This window comes from Chrysoperla carnea, chromosome 4 (genome assembly GCF_905475395.1).
Source record: "Chrysoperla carnea chromosome 4, inChrCarn1.1, whole genome shotgun sequence".
Lineage (NCBI taxonomy): Eukaryota > Metazoa > Arthropoda > Insecta > Neuroptera > Chrysopidae > Chrysoperla > Chrysoperla carnea.
Window position 1 is genome coordinate 23,869,487 of NC_058340.1, and position 18,788 is coordinate 23,888,274.

Here is an 18,788-nt window from a genome sequence, read left to right on the forward strand (position 1 = left end):
CTCTATAAGTTAACATCAGTAAGACATCGCAAACTGATTACTCACGGATTAATGGTAATTTTGCTGAGTTTTATTAAAACACCAAGAAATAGGCTATATAAACTAAAATCCAAATTTTTCCTAAGACTTCAAGCTTCCTTATAATTATTACCCGGGCCTAAGTGGAGTATTAAATAGAGAACCGTTTTTTCAATTCTATTTTTGGGGCCTAAAATAACTATAAACATGGCGATAGTAAAAACTAGTCGGAATCACGAATTATAGATACAAGAAATCCAAACGTAATGTTGAACGAATGGTCTCAATTTAGGAGACATATAATAATAGCATCGATACGTTCCGAATTCTTGCGCAGCCAGAGTCAGAAAAGAGAACTATGATCTGGGTTTATTATTGTGTACATGAATACCATGGGAAAAGCCTATACCGTTCGGACTTCTTGTATCTTTATTTCGTGGTCGGAATAATAAGCTACTGATTACATATGCTTGGAACGAAAATAGCCGACTATGCGATGACCATGATTATAAATTGATCTCTCTGCGCACATCAACTAATGCTAGTAGGGATAGATAGATAGAACACACTTTTTGATTATCTTTCCATAATAGTGATGACATTATTTTCATTGCTTTATTATGGACCTTTAGTACTCTCATTAAAAAGCTTCACACAGTCCATAACTTTTAATTTCATATTAGTTAAGCAAAATACTGTAGTTTAAAGAATACAACTCTGGTGAAATACTACGAATAAAATCGCTACCAAATCTTAGACAATTTATGCAACTATTATAAGAAATATCAAATGGAACTACTTGAGTTTAATTCTTTTATTTATTAAACTTTCAAACCCACGTCTTTTCTACAATTGAAGCCGTATGTTGTTTGCTTTGTGTTAGACGTTTTCTTCAAATAAAAGAAAGATAAATGGTATAGGTACTAGAGGTTAGGTTGACGTACAGCAATTTAACTGAAAATTGAAACTTTTAAAGGGGTAAATAATGGAAGTGTAATAAATGGGCTATAAGTCACTAGAGTGCAAATAGTAATAGAACTTAAGCCTTGTTCACGTTACGACAATAATATGAAAAAGAGAATGCAAGTTTATATGAAAATTCGTCAATTTTGAATCCAATTTGATTTTAAAAATTCATTCACGTGTAGAAAGTTACATTATCAGCAAGTAACATGAGCTATATAATATTTTCCAAAAAATTAGGATTCAGCACCAAAAAATTAAAACCAGTGAAATTGTAGACAAAGGGGAGATAAGTGACAATAAGAGAAGTGAATTCTATAAAGCGGTAGTCTTTGTGTTAAAATTGAAATTTCCAAGCGACACGGGGGATAATTGCTAGTAGGCTATATTATAATGTGAGCAAGGCTTAATCAAATACATAATTTAAAAGTACAAATAATTCCATAGTGGTGCTAGTTAAAATTTTCTCTATTTGAGGACCAAATTTTCTGTCACCCTTACCGATATAATCCGTGTAATCCGTGTTAAATGGCAAATATAGCTCATATTCCGCATGCGTCTGATATCCGACACCGAATAAACGACATCCATCTTCAATTATGGAATTGGCTTTAAATTTCAAATATTTAAACACATAATGAAATATTAATATTTGTTATCCATATCTTTAAGATTATTATTATAACTGAAGAATATTTTATTTTTTATTTATAAAAAAAAAACTACATATATATTTTATGCTTATTTTTGTTTAATATAAGTTGGCGATATTCTTATATATATTTTGAGAGAAATGTTACTTAATTTTTATTTAGTACAATTAATTTAGTTTTTTTTTTTTTGGAAAAATGCAATTGGCTGTGATTTGTGATTGTCAGGAAGCTGATTATAAAAACCTTCTTCTATGTCGGATTTCAATGTACATACATTTTACTTAATATAAAAATATATATATCTTAAAATTCGTTATTCTGATTATATTTTATTTTTAATTTTACAGAATATTACTACTTATTTCTAGAAATTCGAATCGATTTATTGAAAGGTCTTCGATTTTTTATGTATGCATCGTGTTCAGAAATGTTCCACGATCATCCCCATATTTTTTTTTTTAAATGGTTAGCAAAAACTTTTTTAAAATGGAAAAAGTATTTTTTTTATTAACAAGTATACAGGGTGGGTCATTTTGATGGGGGACATCATGTTCTGACATAAGATTGGATCTATTTCTTCGAGTTTCCTTAATAGCCAATTTAGATAGGATAACACTTTTAATTAGAAAGTTGATCATCATAGAAAAATTAACATTTTTCATCTAAACTATTTTTTCGAAAATAGCCAGCTTTCGGAGGAAATACGACCTAAAAATATGTCATTATTGCATTTAATCGAAAGAAAACACGCTAACTACGGAAAAATGCTTTAACCAAAAGTTTTCAAGGGCAATAATAGATGACATTCACCTGTGTCCATGACTTTGACCTACAATTATCGATAAACTTTAAGTGTATTTTCTTTCGATTAAATGCAATAATGACAATGATATTTTTAAGCCGCATTTTCTCCGCTAACGTTTTTCGAAAAAATGTTTTAAACAAAAATCGTTAGTTTTCTATGAGGATCAACTTTCTAATTTAAAGTATTATTCCCTTTTTCCGTTTACTAGGTTTAATCTGAAGATCAAACTCTGTAGCTTTCGTTTAAGTTATTTTTTGATTGGTTAGCTACATAACGAACTACAAGCCAGTATATTAAAATGGCCCACCCTGTATATATCGACAATGTCTAGAAGTGTGACAGGTAAGTATACAATTTTGTTTCAATTTATAACACTTTTAAACGGTAATTTTTCTTGATGGATAGGATTAATGAACTTCGGCAAACAGAAAAAGTAAAGTTAATATGAACGAAAAGGACCAAAATTCACAACATCATTTTAGTTAGATGCACTCATAACAGCTCGTTGATAAAACTCATTAACACTTCAAATAACTTCTCTTTTTCTTCTAGAAACAAGAAGGGACCGTTGACAAATTGACAAAGACGGTCTGGTGGGGGGGGGGGTTTGTGGTAAACTAAAGATAAATATAATCGACGTTATTTCGCGCAAATCAAAGCCAGGTAGAAGAACGCGATTATTTAAATAAAATGTTAACTATTTATTTTTGAAAAATTATATTCAAGTTTCTAATTTATATTTAATTTAATTACAATTTTATCTATAAAATTTAAAAAATATTTAAAAATTATATTTGTAATTTCAATAATCACTCCTTTAGGAACTGATAATAGAATATTAGGATTAGGGTACCAAAAAAAAGTAATCATAATCACTCCCTCACAAAGCAAAATGGGCGACATATCAATCGTGTCTAGAGCGGCATCAAGCCTAAATCCGCCACCGGGGCCATATGAGATAATTTATTAATGTCTTGTTTTGAGTTACTAATACTTTGTATGATGAGTAATTACATCAGTTATTGACTGAAGTATTATTTTAGTAAACCAGAAACCTACTTCTATTGTCATCCGTCGTTTGTGCCCATGTTTAGATGTTTACTCATAAAACTCAAATAATAAAATGTGGAAATTTTAATATAATTCTTTGAATCAAAAACTTTTTATGGCGTATTCTAGGGTAACGCTTAGTGTGTAAGGCATATCAAAATCAGTCAATAAATTGGGTCATGGGTCTTTGGAAACAATTTCCTAATCCGAAATTTTAATTTAGAGCTAAGCACTCTAAGCAGCTAAGCAGATTAGTTTTCATGGTCATCTGCTGTACTATGTACTCCTTTGCACTAAGATAATATAAAATAAATTATATTCGTTAGAGTTACTAACAAGCAACATAACTCTGTATTTGCTATGATTTACGTAATTTATTTACAAATAAAGCCGAAAAAAATCAATACACTTCAGTGACATCTATTACAATAAATAGAAAATGTTTGAAGTTTGATAAATTTTATACTTTAAATAAATCAAAAAACTTAAATCATTCCTAATGAACTGATTTATAGACATATTTTCAACAATCAGATAATATTTTTTTCTTAAAATTTTCTTTAATAAGCCATTTATGATTAAAAATTCGATTATGAAAAATATATTTTACAATTTACACAGTTGGTAACATGAAAATGTATAGTAGATTGCAGTCGTAAACAAGGCAGCAATCGTAAATAAAATGATTACAAATATGAATTAATTAATCATTAAAATATTCCCTAAAATAATTACATATTCTATTTAACATTATTAAAAAGTGATGTGTCTAATAATTATGTTTTAAAGTTTTTAGTCAATTTGACATTTTATAAAATTAGTTTCGAATAAATTTTTTTTACTTGACAAAGAGCAAACATTTAGTGTATGTGTTTTACAAACTAACTTTCTTTATCTTATACTCACCAATAAATAAAATAACTTGGATGTTTGTTCACGAATATTAATAAATTTGAAGGTGCATTTTTCCGGTAATTAATAAAAATACACAGGTTAGAAATATTATATACCTATAAAAATTTAAGTTTAAAACCATATACTTATTTAGGAAATAATTCCTTTATATTTCAGCTTGAATTTAGCAAATCAAAATGGATATTATCGGTGAAAAACCTCCAGATACAGATTCCAAACCAGATATAATATGTAATACAGAACTAGAAATAACTAATTCTACATTACAAAGTAATGAAACCATAGAAAGTACTGGCTTAAAGATTGATGAAATCAAAGATGATTTAAAAGAGGATACTGAAAACATTCAAAATATTCCATCAGATAATGATATGGAAATTGATTTTGAATGTTCAAAAAGTGAACTGGAACAAAATAATGGGAATATACAAGAAAAAATAGATGAAAATAATATTGAAATACTAATTGAAGATAGCCAAACAAGTAATGGCAAAATGGAGGAAGCTAAAACTAGACAAAACGATTTAAACGATGTTATTGAAATAGAATCAGACCAAAATGATTCAAATAATAAAAGTGAAATTGATAGTGAATCAAAACCAGAGAATTATAATGAAAACGAATATAAAATAGATCAAACTGGCGGTGAGTTATATTTTAACTATTCGATTGTAAGATGTCAGCGCTACTAGTAAAAAAAATGTAAACCATGCAGCATGCTTTAAACAAATCAGCTGTTTCATTTAATCAAAAGGCAAAAGATACCTACTTTATTGTACACTTTAATGTGCTGTACTCTTTTACGTGCGTATAGTTTGCAAGATTGTAAACAAGCATTTCCGTTAAATATTGTGTATCTATGGGCGTTGCAAACTATAGTTATTTTTCTATCGCTAGATAGAGTCTTTCCTAGTACTAAAATCCAATAATGCTTAATCTTGAAAACAAGCGAACATAGCTTTGATAATAATTGTTTTAAATCTGTGATCACAGATTATAATTTATTACATAAATAGATAGGCAACTCTACTGTACATGAAATGTTGTCCAAAAAGCACCCTGGAGAAAGGCACTTACAATAAATTATTTTTTTAAATAAATGGCGGGAATTAGATACTATTCGAAATATTTCTATTCAATTTATCATTTTTGTTAAAAATTTTTTGTATTTATTTCTTTTCTAATTAAATATAGTGGAGTTTTTTTTAAATAAAATAACAAATATTAATAAAATAATAATTTATTGCAACAGAGATGTGACTTATCTAAGATACAAGTATTTGAAATACAGATACAAGATACAAGATACGTATTTTCATCTTGTATCTAAATATTTAAAATAATGTATTTTGTATCTTGTATTTAGATAATTTTTATTCTTTTGGAAAAGTATTTTTGTATTTTGAAAATACTAAATACTTTTTTACTGGAGCCAGCAGCAAATGATGCAGTTTTAGCCTCAGTATCACACCCGTTCTTTAAAATAAAATGGGTACCAAAAGAGCGAAGGGAATATGTGAAAGAACTAATGTTGGCTGAAACACGAAAAATTAATTGAACTGAAAAGCAAAAGTCGGAAGCTTTAGGCGCTACTGAAATTGATATTAAAAAAAGTCAAGAGTTGAATCTTATTATATGTTTTTAGAGGATTCTGATTCCTTTGCAAGTGGTGGTGAAAATACGGGGTCTCTGTCAGCACCGCTGACTTAGAAACACTGCAATACCTAAATAATAAAGATATTAGCTTAAAGAGCTTAAATATTTACCCTGCAATACGAAAAATATTTTTGAAATATAACACTTGTTTGCCGAGTTCAGCCCCTGTGGAGCGACTCTTTTCTTTTGGGGGTATGATTCTGAGGCCTCATCGAAGAAAAATGAGCGATAAAATGTTTGAAGAATTGGTTTTACTTAAGTCTTACTTAAAAATATAATATTAATTATTATATATATCATAAATGTTTCTCAAAAAATAAAAAGCAAAAAAGTATTTTATTTTATAAAAGTATTTTGAAAATACGTATTTTGTATTTTATATTTCAAATACTTTTTCAAAAAATCAAAAGTATTTTGTATTTTGCATTTCAAATACCTTTTCATAAGTATTTTGCACATCTCTGGAAATAAAGTAGCATATTTATTTTAATATTAACAGTTAATTATTAGTTTGATGTAAGTTAAATGCAATGTTAAACCATTTTATTTCGTTAATAGTCAATTATAATCACAATTAAACACTACCTAACTGTAATCAACACGATTAACAATACCTAAGCGCTAAAATAAACTCAGTACATCGATAAAAAAAATCGGAAAATAATATAAACACACCTAAAACGACTAAATTACACTAATTTGTTAATGAACAGGGGCACAATGAAAACGGCCAAAATACTTAAATAATGCCATTATTCAAATAATCCACAAAATGTTAATAAAGACAATCAATTGAGAATACACACAAAGAAATTTAACGAATTTTAATGACATGCAAACGAATTTTGAAAGACGTATTGTTTATTTATTTAAAAATATATAAAATATTGTTTCCCCAACAACCATTGAAATGGATAAATTATTATCAAAACTAATAGATGGCCCTACACGAATATAACGTGTAGAGCCACCTAGAGAAAGGCACCTTCAGAGAACCAAAATAGTAAAAATTGTACAGAGAGTTGCAGATCTGTTTTAAATTAAAAACTATAATCTGTGTTTAAATCTGTGATACTTCAATGATCTATAAACCGTATGAAATTATGCCTGTTAAGTTTTTAATAGTTCATACAGTTCATTTCTATCACGAGACTAAAAAAAGCTTACATTTACTCTAGTATTAAAGCTTAATTGTCTCTACTCAAGCCTTATCCTAAGGCTGAGACCTCAGGCATGGATACAGAATGTTTTTTAGGGATATAAAGCTGAAATTTCTATATTGTTTTACACGCCGAAATATACTTCAGTCTGAGCTAACGTCCAAAAATTGTAGACATTAAAAATAAAAATCGTACGGTTAGTCACCTGATAAAAAAATACTGTTCTAGTTCGAATACGTTTTCTTTAATAAATAAAAAAGTAAAAATTGGTCAGTCAGATCATGATAAAACGATATTTCAGAAAATAATATCGAATCTAAAAAGCGAACCCTAATTTGTTACCGAAATAAGGAGTTAAACTTAGCTCAAACATGAAATTCCGTCCCTCAGCCCCGTAAGCAATAGACAACTTAAGCGTTCACATGTGTTTCACGATATACAGTAAATAGTTATTTTGAAATATATTAAATATTTTACTAAAATTAAGTAATTTTATTTTGTGAACAATAATAATTAAAACGTGGAACAGCGCCCTTTTTGTTTCATGATCAGTACATACTTGAAACTTTGTGACTTCCTTTTAGCGAATCTACCAAGCTTTCTACGACTTTTTTCAAAATAGCTGCGTTTTCAAATGAGCATGATAACATATTAAAACTATCCGTATGATAAAACGCAGCATAATTAATAATATTATTTTGTGTCCGATAAATTTCCATACCGATAGCTTAAATATGACATTACTATGCTCATTTGAAAACTCAGCACTTTCCAAAGAAGTTGTATAAAGTTTGGTAGACTCGCCAAAAGGAAACCACTTACGAAGTTTCAAGTATGTATTAATCATTCAACCAAAGGGGTGCTAACCCGCTATAATTATAAATACTATGGATGTCTAGAAAGTTATTTGTGATAAAAATTTAATTTTTTTTTCAATTCCGTGTCACTGTAACTCTAAGTTTATATGCATAAACTTAGGGTTCTGATGTCTGCACTAAGTAACAAATGTTAGGTTAATTTGTTTTCCCCACCAGAATTTTAAAAAAAAGGATGTGATGGAAAAAACTTGTTTTTTTTTTTTTTTTTTTTAAAGTATCACAGGTTTTTAAAATAGCTACTTAATATTCAGATAGAATTTTTTTACGCCATCGTGTTCGAAATGTATATACATGTACTCTAAAGAAAGTGCATGTTAAACTTTTTTTTAAATTTAAAGCATACAATGTTTTTTAAACATTTGCATATTTTTTTGAGTTAAAGCAAAACAAAATCCTTACCAGAGTGTCTAGCGGTCTTTGAAAACCTGGGAATGTCATTGTTTTTTTTCGCATCCTTGAAAATGTGTATTTTTGTACTTAAAAACGAACCAAAAAAAGAGTGTGTGTCTGTCTGTCTGATTTTTTTTTTGTTTCGTTTCATAGGTAATTTAATAGAGAGTGCTTAGCTATGTTTCAAGTGGCGAGTTTCAACTAAAAAATTGGCAATTTAATGGAGAGTGTTCTTAGATATGTTTCAAGTGCGAATTTAGGGTTCCATACCCGAAATATTTGTCGGGGATATTTTTAATTTTGTATATTTCAATTGTTATCTCGATCTAATAGCATTTTGAAGCATCGGAAAGAAATCTCTTTTATCCGGTCATGCATCTGTTACTGAAAATAATCAACTATAAATAGTCGCTGCACTCGGTACTCATGCATAGTGTCTTTATAAGTGTAAATTTAAAAAAATTAGTAAATTATTTTTTTAAATTAAAAATGTGTTCTTAAAAAACAATATTTTCAGTCCTGGAAATACTTGAAATGTCCTTAAATACTTTCCAAATTGGCTAGACACCCTGCTTACACATTTTTCTCTAAAATAAACGTTTTCGAGACATGCACATACGTACGAAGTTCATACGTTTAATACCTAAGTACGTACAATAGTTCTATATAATTCTAATCAAATATATTTACGATTCACACTGATCACATGCTTGTATTTTTTATTATGTGCAAAACGAAAATTAGCGATGCAAGTAGTAAAAATAATTTCTACTATTAAGTTTACAATTCTCCCACTTGTGTTCGGTCTCCTTCTCTAGTCTCCATGGATTTGATAATGAATAATCTATTTATCTTACATATAATTGACGCAGCTCCTGCGTTACCAATTTTGCTTTTGTATAATCATAAAGGCTCAACATTTTTTTGCTAAATGGCACTAACGTACCTATTACTTAGGAAGTTGTTTTTTTAATTTCTTAAAAACAATTCCGGCTCGATGTTCTCTATGATTTATTGATCGGACTGATACAGCATTCAGTTACGTTTCTATGAGTTGAATTTGAAGCAAACAATTGAGGTGTATCCTTAAAGGATTTAGAAAAATTTATGATTTTTCTTTTTTAAATTACAGACAAAGACAATTCTACACTTACTGCAGAGAATGATACAGTCAATATTGAAGAAAATGAAAATATTGTAAATATCGATGAAAATGAGAGGAATAATGTAAATATCGGCGAAAATGAGAGTAATATTGAGAACATGGATGAAAATGTGAGTACTATTGTAAACATAGACGAAAATGAGAGCCATATTGTAAACATCGAAGAAAACGATAATAATGTTGTGAATATCGAAGAAAATGATAGTAACATTGTAAATATCGAAGATGATTCATCCTCACCTGACGACGTTCAAATAATTAACAATGAAGATAATACAAAATCACCAGAACCTGTTGAGCCAACGCCAAAATCAGAAACACAACAGATTAACAACAGTATTAGTGCCAAACAAAAGATTGATTCACAAAATCTTGTCGATAGTATCGCATCCGAATGGAATATGTCTGATGGTGAAGGTGATGCAGACTTTCCACCGAAATCAGCATCAAGTCCTGCACCAATATCTTCTCCAAAAACTAATGAAAAATCATCAGCTGAAATAATTGCCATGGAATGGGATGATGGAAGTGCACCCAATGAGAATATAAATACTGAAAATAAAATTATTGAAGAAATCGTTCAAGATGATGTCGAAAAGAAGCCTGATATACATGAAGAAAATAATCATTCAGGTGATCAGGGTGGTGATTCAACAAATTCCATTATTTGTACAGTTATTGAAAATACTGAAGAAAATACAGAGAAAAATGAAAACCAAGAAAATATTATAATTCTTCATGATTTATCGGGTTTGAACTTAAATAATCAAAATAGTGGAATAACAATTATATCTGTTGATGAAAATCCAGATATGAATTCTGCACCAAATGCAACAAATGAAAATTCATATGTTATTCATGAATTAAATATTGAACCACCTCCTTCCAATTTAACCCAATCCACGAACAATGATTCAAGCTGTACTCCAACAACAAAAATTGTGGAGAAACGACGCTCAAATCGTTCATCCAAATATCCGTATGTTGTATGTTCAAAAGAAGACCTTTGTAAGGAAATCGAACAATCTAGCCGAAAATCCACAGATCTTCCGCCTGGCGGAGATGTTTTATTCAAAAATCAAATAATTAAACGATTAGCGAGTAAAATCTTACCAAAATCGTTAAACAATTCACCAACAGTTTTAAATAATGTTGATATAAAGCCACCTGTTTTTGATAAACCTGCAACTCCTACAAATGTAACAACAGACCAGGAATTATTAGACATCTTAGAAGGTGATGCCGATATTGATGTTTATAACTTACAAAAGGCAAAGGAAACACATCTAGCTGGAGATGATTCTAAAATATTAAAAGCTGATGAAATTTTAACAACAACGTCATCAGGTACGCCACGGTCAAAACTAAAGAAACTCGATCCCGATCTGGAACGTGAAATTGCATTACAACAATTAAGCGAAATGCCAGATTTACCGACAACAAATAAACGTAAAGGTAAAAATAACAATGTGGTTCTCACGAATGTTCCATCAACAAAAATAATTGAAAAAACTGAAAATCCAGTTGAAGGAGGGGATCCATTTAAATTTGTTGAAAATACAAAAACTGTTGGTACACCAAATAAATATGGCGCAACTGTAGCGTCAGTGAAAACGTACAGTCGAAAGGGTGCCCCACTAGTTGAGCCAAGTTTAAAAGATATTGTAATACCAAAGGAATTAGAACAACATATAGATTTTAATAAGCAATTATCACCGAAACGGCGAAAATATAATCGAAAATCTACGTCTGAAACTCCAAAACCGGTTAAATCAACAAGTAAAAAAACAAAGAAAGTTGAATCTGCTAATAAGAAGAATGCTAAAAAGGCAGAGAAGAATGAAAAAGAAGAAAATTATAAAGCAGATGAAAATGATAAAGCAGATGAGAATGATAAAGCAGATGAAAATGATAAAGAAGATAATAATGTTAAAGAAGATAAAAATGATAAAGCAGATAAGAATGCTAAAGCAGAAAAAAATGATAAAGACGATAAAAAAATTGAAAACAAAATTTTCCTTACTGATGATACAAGTAATGTCTTAATTAGTAAAAGATCTCGTATTATTAAACGAAAAATTATTTGGGATCCATCTTTAAAAGCACCCACATATGTATTACCATCTGTCGCCAAAGGTAAAGTACAAAAACCTAAAAATGTAAAACATTTGATATCGAAGAAAAAATTAAAATCAATTGGTAATGCAATAATTAAGGATAAAGACGAATCCGTGAAGGATGAAAATGATGATTCAGAAAAAAAAGAGAATATTAAAGAGAATAATGTAATAAGTAATGATACTGTTGATAAAACAGAGGACATAAAAGAAGAAACTGAAGAAAGCAGTTCTCCAAATGTGACACCAAATAAACGAAAAGTCGAATCTGTAACATCAACTTCATCATCAGGTGGGACACCACAAGCACGTAAAAAGAAATTCAAATACATGTCAGAAATTGATAAATTGTTAATGGATGAAGGTGCAGTTAATATGTTGTATTCTGTGGAGCAGGATGAAAAAACACCGTTGGTACGTAGACAACAACGTGTCATATCATTGGATAAATTCGATAAGGAGATTGCTAAAAAGAAAAAAATGATTCTGTCTGCATTAAATACATCACCAGAAACAGCTCCAAAAGCATTACGAAAGAAAGATTCTAGCGCGGTAAGTAATTTTAAAAATTCTATCTGAATAAAAGCAATAGAAACTTTAATGCTACTTATTTAGAAAATATTTTCCAATAATTCAATAAAACTTGTTTGTTTTTCCATAAAGACGTTTTTGTTCAAATTGAATGAAAAAACACGCAAAAAGCTAGATTTTTGTTATCAATTTCAAACAAAAATATTTTTGTTTTTATAAAGCAAAACTTCCCAATTTAAAAAGTTCGCCTAATGTTTGTCAGTTATGGATCAGAGTGAGTTTTTATTTGAGCCCGAAAACTTAGATCAAATTCAATACTCGTATAAGATGTGTGCCTTTGAAACTAATATTTTTCGTTTAAAAGCATTTTCCTCAATTAAAACTATTTTTCGAGTTTTACGTATAAGCCAAGTTAAAAGAAGACACCCTGTTTTTTTTCTTACGAAAGTTAGTTTTTTTTTTATTCAAGACATTTTTGTCAACTCACGTTAGATTTACATTTAAAAAACGCACTTTTTTATTTAAAATATTTCTAATAAAAAATTTTCATTTATAGACACCACCTGTTCGTAAAAAATCACGTGATTCAATTCGTAGTTCTATACAATCACCACCACCTTCTCCAAATTCAATGTTTCCACCACGTGCTGAAGCTTCACGTATCATACGTCGACATTCGAGCTCAAGTTCATTTTCTAGTGAATGTATGAGTCCTCGACGTTTAAGTGTAGTTGATGCGCCGACCTTACCTGTTGGCAATGAAAAAATTAAAAAAACAACCACATCCGAAGATGGATTTAAAATTACAACACAAAAACAAACAAAAAAAGAAAATTCTACGATAGTAGCAACATCACCAACAAAGAAAATGCGTATTATGAAAATTGTACAGCCACGTAATTTACGCCGTCGAGGTGGTGTTCCTATTTTTATTAAAAAGAATAAAACAAATATATATCCAACGGGTACAAAATCAAAATATCTTCTTAAGAAAATTGAAAATAAAATTGATGGGAAGACAGATGAAAAGGAAGAATCTGAACAAAAACAAGAAAAAAATTCTACAGGTTAATAATATTTATTTTATTTATCTCGATCCAACCCTTCTCAAGTTTCCCTTCTCATTATTTGATCTTGTTATCTTTGGCGATATGAATTAGTGTCAAGTATGTCTATCCGAATGAATTATGACATTCCTGGAAGATCAATTTCTTTTGTTTATAACTCTGTCCTTCCAAAAATGATAAGAGATAATAACTTTTTTTTTTTTTTTTTTTTTTTTTTTTTTTTTTTTAAATAATTGACTAACGCGTTTATTTAATTTGTTTAGAGACTGAAAATAACGTAGTATTAAGAAGTGCCGTACAACCGAAAACATCGAAAAAAGAAACACCGATTAAAAGTTCTAGTCCAACACCTGAATCATATCAAAATATTGTTAAAAGTTTAGATAGTAATGAAATTTCAAAGAAGAAGGACGGTACTGGTGGAGATGTTGAGAAACAAAGGACAAGTAGTCGACAAAATGCTGGCACATATAATTATAAAGAAATAAGTGTTCGAAAGTATGATGAATTAGTACAAATTATTTTTACACCACAATCATCAACAAAAATGAAAAATTCATTAAATATACAGGTTGGTCTAATTTTTTAACTGTCCCTTAAACATGGCTAATAAATAATAATTGACCAAATTTCGGTCAAACGTTTCAACGTACGTTTTAGGTTTGCATGCATACATTATATTATGCTAAACAGATTCGACCAGTTCAAAACGGTCTATTTAATACTAAGTAATTTCAACAAACGTACGTTTAAAACGACGCTCGTGTGACCGAATGGTAAGCAGTTCATAATCTGCATTGTTTACCACATGTTTGAAACTTCTTACCCATATATAGCTTCATTTTGAGGAATTTGAAACATTTTATTTGAGAAAATATGGCTTTTTCTTTCATGGTTCCTAGAAAAACTGCAATTAAGTGGCTTTGTATACAATTATTCATTAATATTAATCTAGTTATCAAATTAAAAATTTTCCTAGCATCTTGAAAGAAAACATCGAATTTTCGAGAATTGGGTTGTTGAATAAAAAATAATAACCAATTTTTGTATTTTATTTCAATTCTTTATCATAAATAATATTGAACTTCGTCAGGAAAATTATTTTTAAAAGCTGTTCATAATTAAATATAAGTTAATCTTCGGAGGAAAAAGGCTAATTAAAATGAACAAAATAATTTACAGATTAAAAACGTTATTTAGGCATAGTGTGCTATGTTCGTGACGTAGAAATGTTAAAATACTATGGGACAATCCTACTAAGGAAGAATCTTATCGAACAATTTTAATTGGAACCTTATTATAGGTCACTTTATAGACGTAGAATATTATACAGATGTACGGCTTCGTCATAATTTTGATTGTTAATTTTATGCTATTAATTCGTGATCGTGATTCTCTACGATTAAATAATTAGATTGGTTATATTTGGATATATGATTTGATTTGACAATGAAAAATTTTTTTTAAAAACACTAAACATAATTAAATTACAAAATTTACAAGAAAAACACTTTTATGCGATTCCATTCTTGTCAACAAAAAGTTTTGTTCAACATATCAATTATACGAAATAAAAAATATCTTAGAATTGTAATAATGCGATCTCATAGCTTCCAGTATGTAGTAAGTAAAAATATAAATATGTCTACTGAATTATCATGTACTGTGGCCTATAAGCTTTTATTATATTTTAATTATGCTTGGCAGTAAAACTAAAATTAGGTTTTTATTCCAGACGATGCGTGAATTTTGTGATGCATTAGCAACATTAAAGAAAGATTCCAGTTGCAAAGTTTTGTTAATAACATCAACAGGGAGTGTATTTTGCCGAGGGCTAGATTATACACCACTAATCCAACAAAATATGGAAAAACGTAAAACAATTGCGCAAGAAACGGCAAATGCTGTTAAGTAAGTTATTTAAAAACATATTATTGTTACAATGATTTAAGATTCTGTTACCATATTTCAATATACTCCTATTTAAAAAGTAAATCGAAAGTCGAAAAAAAAAACAATACGTATAATATGAATAGTTTGATCCGTACGGAATACTTCTCCCGTGCTACCGGTGGCCGTGACTACACTACCTGTGACTAAAAACAACAGCTTAATTGTTTGAATTAGTATTGGTAGAACAAGTTTAAAAAATATTTTATATAAAAAGTTGTGAAATATCTTTATAGTTGTGAAATATCTGTTGTTCCGGCTTAATAATGTCATCTGTGTTAGGAGAACATCTATAAAACATGTTTGCCTAATCAACTTATTATTTAAATTTGGGACATTTTTTCGTTCAAATTATTTATTTACCCAGCGTCTTTTCTCCTTGGCAGTACATTTTTAGACCGTGAGTATATTTTTAGTCAAACCTAGTCCTAATAAGTCTCAAAATGAGGGGTGAATCATGGAATTTGATAAAGGAATAAGGAAGATAAGGATATGACAGAAACAAAAATTGCTAGAGTAATAATATATAAGATTACTAAATTAAATTTGATGCTTATTACAAAAAATAATTTTAATATATAAATATTTTATCTAATTTATAGAGAGTTTGTACGTGCCATTGTACAATTTCCACGTCCAGTAATAGCTGGTGTACAGGGTGCTGCATCTGGTCTTGGTGTTGCAATACTTCCATTGTGTGATTTAGTATTTGTATCAGATAAAGCTACGTTTTCAATGAATCAGTGTAAATTGGGCTGTTTACCCGAAGGAGCTGCAAGTGTATCATTACCACATGTTACATCTCATGCTGTTGTAAGTACTGAATAATTTTATGGCAATATTTTTCTCAGTTTTTCCTTGTTATATCAAAATTATAATAAAATTTTCGTTATTTTTCTCGGCATCTGTATTTTGTAATTTAGGGATATTATAATCAATTACTTAATTTGACGTCTTTCTTGGGTGTGTTTATACTTCAACTCCAACCTTTTACAGCCTTCCATCTTGGCTCTGTAGATAAGTTTGTAATTTGAAAGTGAATCATAGAGTACTTAGAATACGCTTAAACATACTCCACATCGTTTATTACTCATTTGGATTTTTATTCTATTTTTCTTTCCAATATTTGTAGCTTCAAGATATTTGTAGTAGTCGATAGTGATCGAAATATGATACGCCTGATATTGACAAAATATGCTAAAATAATTTCTCGTCATAATAATTTTGTATAGTTACTGACAGATCTCCTCCAGGAAAGGACCAATTTTTTGGGTCTTTTAACTTACACCAATACTTTACGTCTGCAGTCATTTAGTATTCATTTTAATCTCAGATTCGTTAGAGCTTTTTGGACATTCAATTTCACAGATATGTGATAAAGTCTCACACAATTTTTTCTGAGTAAACACTCAGTTCATGCAATAAAAAATTTAAATTAACAACGGGAGTGTTTAGGGAAAATTGTTTTTTTATTGCAACGATTTTTGGAAATTTTATTTAAGTTGATGTGCAAGAAGTTCAAAGTTTAAAGGCTCGAATATTTCAAATAAATTGTGTTACAAATATCCAATAGATTTATTACCATTTACTTTCATTTGTGTATGTTTAATAGGCAGCTGAATTATTAATAGCTGGTCACACTTTAACTGCAATGGAAGCATTAAGACATGGACTTGCATCCAGAGTACTGTGGCCTGAAGGCTATTTCCAAGAATTAATTCCATTGTGTAAGGCAATTGCTTCACAATCTTCACAAGTAAGTTACTATTTTATTTGCATAAAAATCGTCAAAAATATTTTTACTTATAATTTTAATATCCAAATTTTTAATTTTTACTCCCAAAACAGTCAATGGATACAACAAAACTATTAATACGTCATTCATTATCATTAAAACTGGATGCAGCACTTGACTCAGAATCACACATTTTGGCACAGCATTGGGTGAGTTCTGAATGCCAACAATTACTGAAGAAATTCGTGGAACAACAGGATTAAATAAGTTTTGTGTAAAAAAAAAAATAAGCGACCAAAATACGTGTTTTTGTTTTTTTTTTTCTTTTTTTTTTTTTAATTTAAAGCGACAGCGATTTAATCCGTCGAAAAAAACATTTCTCGATATACACAATATGTTGAAGACTCATTCCGGTTCATTTTTTCAATAAATAAATTTGTTTTCTTTTTCCAAATAATGGATTTGTGTTACGTAGTTTGTGAATAAATTAATATTGAAAAATTTCTGGACCGCTATTATAATATACAGATGAGTATTAAAAGAAAATGAAGAAAACAAATTCGAATGAAATTTATATATTTTGTATATTATTATTACTAATTAGTAAATAATTGTAAGGAAATCATGAAATCCATTTTTAATTGAGGAGTAAAAAGAAAATGTATAGGATGTTAACATTTTACAAATTAATAATATATTTGTATAAAAAAAATTAAGGAAATTTTGAAACAATTCGTCTTTTTATAAAATTACATGTTTATTCAAGTTTTTTTTTTGTAATTTTTAATGAGAGTTTATTATGTGTGTGGGCCTATTTGTTCATAAGAAATTAAATTTTTTTTAAATAAAGAAACATTCTTATTTTTTACTAAACAAATATTTTGTCAGTACAAATTGTTATAATAAAATAGGGAATTTTATTTAATTTCAGAAGGCACTATCCAAATATGAGGTAATCAAAACAAGCTATTATTTATTTATGCCTTAGACGCATAGATATATATATATAACATATAGATAGAGGATCCTATGTATTAAAATTGGTCTGAAATTTGAATGGAATATGAGATATATACTAGCGCCACCAAATACCTGCTAGTGAACATATAGCATGCGTTGAATTGTATTATTTAGTTCCCAGGAACTTACTCTGAGGCGCTGCTTTACGCCATAAATTTTATTTTACACCATATAGATCCTCTATCTATACGTTATATATCTATGGTTAGACTTAGGCCACTAAGTACATAGTCTCGCCTATTTTTCCGTACAGTGAGAGGTGTGCCAACATCTGAGGTAATTGCTTGGGTCGGTTAGGGACATTTATAAAAAAAACATTTATTAAAACAAATATGAATGTCAAATTTTCATATCATAAAATGTTTTACATTAAACATCGTGATTTCACTGAACTTTTTGACTTAAAAAAATACTTATCACTTTACATTTTTTCTTATGAATCTACAATGACAAGTATGACAACAACACTTTGTTTTGACATTTCCACACCGCCGCCAAGATGGATTTGACCCAAGTAATTACCTTCTTAGATGTTGGCACACTTTAATCGTTTTACACTCAGTCTATGTACTTAATGGTCTAAGATTTATGCTCATTTATGTTTATTCATTTACATCTGACACGGGCTCAGTTATCGATCATCATCGATACTTATCGAGTTTGTGAAATTAAATCACTGATACAAACGTACGATAAATGTAAAATACATTGAAAG

The 18,788-nt window shown here is 29.1% G+C and overlaps 1 protein-coding gene across 2 annotated transcripts; it reads left to right on the top strand.

The window, feature by feature from the left end:
• Nucleotides 1-4,330: 4,330 nt before the first annotated feature.
• On the top strand, nucleotides 4,331-17,560 carry LOC123297586 (uncharacterized protein PF11_0213). Of its 2 annotated transcripts, XM_044879312.1 has the most exons (10): nucleotides 4,331-4,481; nucleotides 4,561-5,049; nucleotides 9,621-9,718; nucleotides 9,749-12,322; nucleotides 12,858-13,368; nucleotides 13,632-13,939; nucleotides 15,104-15,279; nucleotides 15,921-16,131; nucleotides 16,931-17,074; nucleotides 17,167-17,560. In XM_044879312.1, the coding sequence occupies exons 2-10, from the start codon at nucleotides 4,581-4,583 to the stop codon at nucleotides 17,314-17,316; spliced, it is 4,641 nt and encodes a 1,546-aa protein (XP_044735247.1). In that variant the 5' UTR covers nucleotides 4,331-4,481; nucleotides 4,561-4,580; the 3' UTR covers nucleotides 17,317-17,560. The 2 variants fall into 2 exon arrangements, with proteins under 2 accessions (XP_044735247.1, XP_044735246.1); XM_044879311.1 differs by having other exon boundaries at nucleotides 9,621-12,322.
• The last annotated feature ends 1,228 nt before the right edge of the window (nucleotides 17,561-18,788 follow it).